This window comes from Mauremys mutica, chromosome 3 (genome assembly GCF_020497125.1).
Source record: "Mauremys mutica isolate MM-2020 ecotype Southern chromosome 3, ASM2049712v1, whole genome shotgun sequence".
NCBI classification, from domain to species: domain Eukaryota; kingdom Metazoa; phylum Chordata; order Testudines; family Geoemydidae; genus Mauremys; species Mauremys mutica.
The window spans coordinates 36,790,808-36,798,721 of NC_059074.1; the positions used below are offsets into that span (position 1 = coordinate 36,790,808).

At 41.8% G+C, this 7,914-nt stretch overlaps 1 protein-coding gene across 3 annotated transcripts in view; it reads right to left on the minus strand.

Moving 5' to 3' along the window:
* DCDC2C (doublecortin domain containing 2C) overlaps positions 1-7,914 on the minus strand; it is a 111,098-nt gene that overhangs the window by 43,413 nt on the left and 59,771 nt on the right. For all 3 annotated transcript variants that reach the window (XM_045009156.1, XM_045009157.1, XM_045009155.1), the window contains exons 7-8: positions 3,709-3,874; positions 1,809-1,909 (exon numbers count right to left, since the gene is read on the minus strand). In XM_045009156.1, the coding sequence (XP_044865091.1) occupies positions 1,809-1,909; positions 3,709-3,874 (267 nt within the window). The remainder of the gene's footprint in view (positions 1-1,808; positions 1,910-3,708; positions 3,875-7,914) is intronic.

The window sequence follows — 7,914 nt, forward strand, 5'->3', positions numbered from 1 at the left end:
CTGTACAATCGAAATTCCAAAGGAGCACTCAAGGAAGACAAGGTCATTGAAGAAAAGCTAAATGAATTTTTTGCATCAGTCTTCACTACAGATGGTGTGAGCCATTCTTTTTAGGTGACAAATCTGAGGAGCTGTCCTAGACTGAGGTGTTAGAGCAGGGGTCGGCAACCGGTGGCTCACGGCTCGCCAGGGTAAGCACCCTGGCGGGCTGGCCCGATTTGTTTATCTGCCGCGTCGGCAAGTTCGGCCGATCGCGGCTCCCACTGGCCGCGGTTCGCGGTCCCAGGCCAATGCGGGAGGCAGGAAGCGACGCGAGCTGAGGGATGTTCTGGCCGCGGCTTCCTGCCTCCCGCATTGGCCTGGGACCGCGAACCGCGGCCAGTGGGAGCCGCGATCGGCCGAACTTGCCGACGCGGCAGATAAACAAACCGGGCCGGCCCGCCAGGGTGCTTACCCTGGCGAGCCGCGAGCCACCGGTTGCCGACCCCTGTGTTAGAGGGATGTGTTGGTACAAACTGATACATTAAACAATAATAATTAAACAATCAGAAAAGGCTGGGAAGCAGCCAATCAGGGCCAGGTGGGCCCCATCAAAGGGCTGCAGGGCCAGAAGGTAGTCCGTCCCTCTCCAGCCTTGGAGTGGGAAAGACTGGTTGCCTGTAAGCAGAAGGGGGTACCTTGGGCAGAGTAGTGGTGGGAGGAACAGGAGGAGCTCCAGCCTGGCGAACTCCCAGGCTTAGGCTTTACTTCCTAGCCCTGAGGAGGTACTGGAGCTGTGGGGAGCAGCCAGAGAAGGAAGAGGCAGCAGGTCCAACCACCTGGCTGATGATGAGTGGCCACTTCAGACTGCAGTTTGCCCCTGAAGGAAGGGGCTAGATGAAGACTGGGAGTGGGTCACTGAGGCGAGGTGGGCTTAAGGGACAGGGGATCCCTGGGGAAGGGAGGAGCCCCAAGTGTGGGGGTACTGCCATGGGCAGTACCCAGGAGAAGGGGCACTGCAGGGTCGTGAGGGATGTGGGGTCAGAAGTACTGTAAGTGGTGGAGATTGACCAGGAAGCAGGTACCAGTAGGGAGACAACGGCCAGCAGGAGGCGCTTAGAGGCTGGGATGAGCTAATTCCTGGACGACCAGCAGGAGGCACTGCAGCGGTGAGTGCACGCCCTGCTACAATATCCCACAACTCAGAGCAAGAGAAGTCACAGAATGCATACAGAACAGCAGCAAAGCAAAGCACTCTGGGATACTTGCACAGAATGTTACTCACCTACTCTGCCCAAATCCATACCATGTATACACACTGATCCATACTGAAGCAGAAAATATTTTACAGTTGATGCACAATTATTGCAGACTGACTAATATGCACCAATCAATGTGCAAGAAAAATCAATGCAAATTAAAACCCCCAAGTAGACAAGCTTATTTAAAGCTTGCTGATTTTTTTCATTAAGACTAATAGAGAAGACATATGCTTTGATATGTATAATTCAGCAAGCTGTAAGGAAAAAGGAAGATCATACACCAAATTGTTTCACTTCTTCTATTTTTATTTCAACCATGGGATTTTTACAGACTAATAGCTTAGTCAGGTCTCACTAATTTTTCTAATATAATAGTTACAGTAACTTAAACAAAGGGTTGCTTTTGCCCAGAGACTCCAGGAAATCTATTTCTACCTTATTCCTGTCAAAGACAGATAGAGGGCAAGACGGGATATGCTAATTAAATTCTTTCTTCCTACTTTACAGGACCAAGAATATTTATACCAATAAATTTATTAGAGGGCAATAAATTTGCCCTGAATTTACCTGATCGATAGGCATCTCCACTTTCAGATTTTTGTCTTCTTGTACCTCTGCTGCCCCTTGGACTTCTCCCCGGGGTTTACCAGCTTTAAAAATACTTGGTGCTGGAAAGTAATGAAAAACATTAGTTATAAAATACTCTTTGTATACCTCCATGAATATGTCACAGTTCCTTGTTCATCAAATTCACGCTTAGGATTATTAAAATTCATTATTTTTCTTAGTAAGTAAAGAATCAATTCTATAATAAGAAAAAAACATTAATCTTATTGGCTTTATTTCCCAAAGTTGCACAACCTAATCAGTTTCAAAGAAAAAAATGTATTACAGTTGAAATATTTTATTTTTGCCTGAAAGGACTTACTAGGAAGTGTTGTGCAGAACACTTGGCCAAGAAAGGGTTATGTAGCAGTGCAAAAATCAATGTCCAGTAAACTAAAACTATTACAGAAACAGACTAAAAATGTTGAATTATCAGTCTTCATGCCCTAGAAGAATAAAGGGCAATCAAATAGCCCAAAACATAATTTCTTCTTGTCTTCTTGTCTTAATTTATATTTATTATGTTTTATTTCTTAATAAAAAGCAAGAATACACATTCAGAAATTTGAGGCAGAATGAAGATCAGCAATTTGCATAATTTAATATTAAAGTATGCAGAAGCCCTGATTAGCCCTACTGTGCTAGGTTTTGTACAAATATAAGTAGACAGGTACAGACAACCCTCAGTCTAATGAGCTTACAACCTAAGATGTTTAGAAGAAACTTGCATATAAACAGAAGTAGGCAGGTGGACACAATCCCCATGTGAGGAGCTGGGCCTCTGGAACCCAGGTCTGCTGGTTCCATCCACACTGCTACCCAACAGCTCCGGTGAAGCATGGAACAGCAGATTATGAGACCTACAGGTTCAAGCATACAGGATGTCCCATCTATAGAAGTCCTGAGTGGCAAAGCCTACTGTGTTCCCTGATTGGCACAAGAACACTATTTAAGGTCTAAGATAAATACCTGGAGGCTATCTGCACAACTATTTGGGTCCCTGGCTTGCTGCTGCAAACAGATGTGCTGCACACTCCTGATACCTTACCTTGCTCCTGGTTTCTGACCCTAGCCCTGCTCTCGACGTCTGGCCTCGCTGCTGGACCCTTGCTCTGCTCCTGGCACCTCAGTTCCTGGTCCTCTGCTCCACTTCTAATGCCTCGCTCTGCCTTGGTTCCACTAACCCAGTTCAGCTGGATCATTTGACTTCAACCTGGTGCAGCTCACTGACCACAACTACGACCTGATCCTATGGCATGACACGATATGGACTGCTGCTTCTGGCCTTGACCCTCTAGACTGACCTCAGACCATGTTCTCAAGTCCCCTCCAACCCAGGTCTTAGCCTCAACCCTGTACCCCAACAGCTGCGGTCCTGACACCCCAGTCTAATGAGCTTACAGGCTAAGAAATGTTTAGAAATATACACACAAATATACATAGTATGTATACAGTACAACTGCTATGTTTTTTCCTAAAGTATGATTTTATACAAGAAATAAGTGATATAAATATGATAAATGGATAGATTTTGATACTGTTATGTTAATCATAATCCTTTCTAAAATGGCTGACCAAATGACTTGGACATTGTGAAGAAATTATGGATTAAGAAGCCTGTCTATATGCACCTATAGTTTTAAATGTTGGTGTGTGTGTTTTCTCTGTACTACTTCCAAAGGAGCAATAAATATTTTCACTTCTCTGCTCCTCATACATTATACAGTATTTAATAGAAACATTTCAGCAACCATTCCATCGACTTAAAAAAAACAAACAGAAAAATGGAAATAGTTCATCAAAACAAAATTCTTAAAACATAACTGTTGCCTTACACAAGAGAAGCAGCATTTCATATTACCCTTATCAGATCCCAGGGGCGTAGTCCTTTCAGGTCTTGCCTTCTTGACTTCTTTGCTTTCTTTGGCATAAAAAACTGAGTGTGCTTTTCCATCTGCTGGTTTGGGACTTTTTGGTGATTTTGCTGAATGTCTACATGAAGGTTGACTTGCACTATGTTTCTCTGACTAAATGAAACATTAAGCAGAGAACATCCAAATGATTAACAATCTCTTTTATATTAACTGTTAACTATGCCCAAGTAATTTGTTTGCAACTGTGAACATTCAGTATTAACAACAATGCAGTTCAGCATCCTTCACACATATCTGCTTTATTGCTTTAGTTCTTAGAAGGCCTTTTGACTTTGCAAAGGCTGGAAAAGAAAAATAGCCCTTCCACTTGCATTCCTTCACTGCTGCTGTTACAGGGCTAAACAAGAAGCAACAGCTGGACATGGGAGATAAAATGGATTTTATAGTATTAAAAATTACTAAATGGCTTTTATCAATTTTTACTGCACTATAAAGGATATTTCTATTAACCTATAAAGCCTTTTCCATGACCGGACCATGACTGTAATTTACAATGGCAAAAAACTAATCCAAATCATGATTATTGCTGTTATAATGTAGATTTTCATACTTTACAGTTGCAATTTTAGATGTGTGTGTCTAAAAATTATGACTATGCTTTTTTCAAAGAAGCTGCTACGTTTGTGTGTGGGTCAGCTCACTGAGGATGCTCATTAGATTTCCACTGTAGGCAGGGACATACTATTGAGAAGTTATACTTAAATATGTATAGACCAGGGACTGGCCCATCAAGGAAATCCGCTGGTGGGCCAGGACCGTTTGTTTACCTGCAGTGTCCGCAGGTTCAGCTGATCGCAGCTCCCACTTGCCACGGTTCGCTGTTCCAGGCCTATGGGGCCTGCGGGAAGCGGCACGGGCCAAGGGATGTGCTGGCCACCGCTTCCTGCAGCCCCCATTGGCCTGGAACGGTGAACCGCGGCCAGTGGGAGCTGCAATCGGCCGACCCTGTAGACGCTGCAGGTAGGAAACCGTCCCAGCTGGCCAGTGGATTTTCCTGACGGGCTGCATGCCAAATGTTGCCAATCCCTGGTATAGACAATATACGTATCTTTATGAGACTTCTAATACAGTAGTCCTTATGTAGTGATAGCATGAAGGTACCAGGAAAGACTAACCAGACTTGCAATTAAAGCTGGTTGAAAAATTTGATGGAACAATTTTCTGTCAAAGAAAACATTTTGTGAGAATGCATAGTTTTTAATGAGTTTTTCAATAGGGAAAAAGGGAAAACAATTTAGATTTTCTCATTTCAGTTTCATGAGGTCACAATGTTTCATTTGATAAGGTGAAAATGTTTTGTTTTAACTATCATTTTGATTAATTGCATTTAGACTTTTATATTAAAAACAATGAGTCAAAATGAAAAGATGAAACATTTTGTTATTACAGTAACATGTTTATATCTAAATGAAATGATTCAACATTATCAAAATGAAATGTTTCAAAAGTTCCAAACAAACAGTTTTGGGGGTTTCATTTCATAGGAAACTTCAAAGTTTAGCTTTTTGCTTTTTGTTCCAATCTGAAACAAAAAATATTTTTAAATGTTGGCATTTCCCACAGAATGGAAATTCCAGTTCCCAACAAGTTCTACTTGCAACCCCCTTGGTTTTTCCACTTTAAACTGACAGCCCATCAGCTTATCCTGAGCTAGCTTTGCTAAAGCAAACACTGTAAAAAACAAACAAAATAGCACATTTATTAACAAGAGTTAAGGTGTGGAACTACTCTGCAAAGCTACTGTGAAAATGGTCTTGAAGGTTCCATGTTAAAAATCACCCAATGACTTCCATAGCAAAATCACACCAGCCATGTGTGGTTTAATGCAGCATAACACAAAATGTCCAGTAAATTCTTGAAATGTACTGGGGACAACCTTTTGTTTCAGAAGGGAGGAAGTAACAAGGGGGACAAACATTTTAAACATCATTCAGACTAACAGGGAGGAACTAGTTGCAAATCTGAAGGCAATTTGGGTGAAAGTGAGCAGGAAATGACAGATTCATGATTCTAAGGAAAGGAAGGAGTGAGAACAGTGGAATAAGTACAATGGACTTCAAAAAAGCAGACAAACTCGGAAAATATTAGGTAAAGCCCCATGGGAAGAAAATCTAAGGGGAAAAGGAGTTCAAGAGAGCTAGCAGTTTCTCAGAGAGATTGCATTAAAGGAGCAACAGTACACTATCCCGATGTGAAGGAAAGACAGAAAGAAAAGGAAGAGGCTAATATAGCTCCATCAGGAGCTCTTTAATGGCCTGAAAATCAAAAAGGAATCCTACCAAAAGTGCAGACATGGACAAATGTCTAAGAATGAGTTCAAAAGAATAGCAGCGGTATATAGAGGCAAAATCAGAAAGGCTAAGGCACAAAATGAGTTATACCTAGCAAGAGTCATAAGGCAATAACAAGAAGTTATATAAATACATTAAGTATAAGAGAAAGAAAAAAAGAAAGTGTAGGTCCTTTTCTTATTGGAGAAAGAGAGCTAATAAGGAATGACCTCAAGAAGGCTCAGGTGTTTAGTGATTATTTTGCTTCAGTCTTCATTAAAAAGTTGAATTGTGAACAGAAATTAACAAGAGGGAAAGAATATGTGAAGAATATTTAGATGTTAGATGTATTCCAGTCAGCAGGGCTTGACAAAATTCACCTTAGAGTATTGAAGAAACTAGCTGAAGCAATCTCAGAACTGTTAGCAATTATCTTTGAGAACTCATGGAGGGCAAGTGAGATCCCAGAGAACTGAAGAAGGGCAAACACAGTACCTATCTTTAAAAGGGGAACAAAGAGGACCCAAGGAATTATAGACTAGTCAGCCTAACTTTGATATCTGGAAAGTTACCAGAAAAAATTATTAAACAATCAAGTTGTAAGCACCTAGATGATAATAGGATGATCAGCAAAAGCCAACACGGATTTGTCAAGCGCAAATTGTGCCAAACCAACTCATTTTCTTTGTTGACAAGGTTATTGGCCTAGCAGATAGGAGAGAAGCTGTAGACATGGTATGACAATGTCTGTAAGTCTTTTAACACAGTCCCTTAAGACATAGTCATAGGCAAACTAGAGAAACGTGGCCTAGATGAAACCTATAAGGTAGGTGCAAAACTGATTGAAAGACCAAACTCAAAGAATAGTTGTCAATGGGTTTGCTATCAAACTGGGGGAATGTATCTAGTAGGGTCCTTCAGGGGTCTCTCCTTGTTCTGATACTATTCAGTATTTTCATTAATGGCTTGGATAATGGAGTGGAGGGTATACTTATAAAATCTGCAGATGACACCAAGCTAGGAGGGACTGCAAGCACTTTGGAGGACAGGAATGGAATTCAAAAGGACCTTGACAAATTAGAGAATTGGTCTAAAATCAACAGGATGAAATTCAATAAAGACAAGTGCAAAGAAAGAAATCAAAATGAACAAACTACAAAATGGGGAATAACTTGATAAGCTGTAGTCCTGCTGAAAAGGATCTGAAGGTTATAGTGGATCACAAATTGAATACGAGTCAATAACGTGATGCAGTTGAGGAAAAAAACCTAATATCATTCTGGGGTGTATCAATCCAAATGGTGTATGTACAACAAAGGAGGCAACTGTTCCATTCTACTCTGCATTGGTCAGTTGGAGTACTGTGTCCAGTTCTGGGCAGTTAAAGACAACGATGATCAGTGTTCCATGTCCATTGAAGGTAGGACAAGGAGTAATTGGCTTCATCTGCAGCAAAGGGAGATTTTGGTTAGTGCGAAGGGGAACACTCACCACCAATGCCACCTAATGATCAGAAGGGGATGTGGCAGGTTGACTTCTTCCCCAGCATTCACCTTTCTTATTACTGCTCTACCCTGCAGTGATCTGTCCTTTCATGATTTAGTTCTCCAGCCAGGTCACATTTTCTAGTCCACCCCTTTCAGGGTATATATAGAGAGTCCCATAACAGGGAGGTCATCAGGATTAAGCAAGGGATTCAGGACTTCCCCTTTGGGTTGGGGTCTTGTGGTCCAGACCCTTGCATCTTTAGGGTCTTCCCCCAACTAGGTTCCCCACCAAGAAATGGATTTCCCTAACTGTCCCTCTTTACGGCTTGGTAAGGGAGCACAGGCCCACCCTTTCCAGTGGGTACTAATTTGGAGC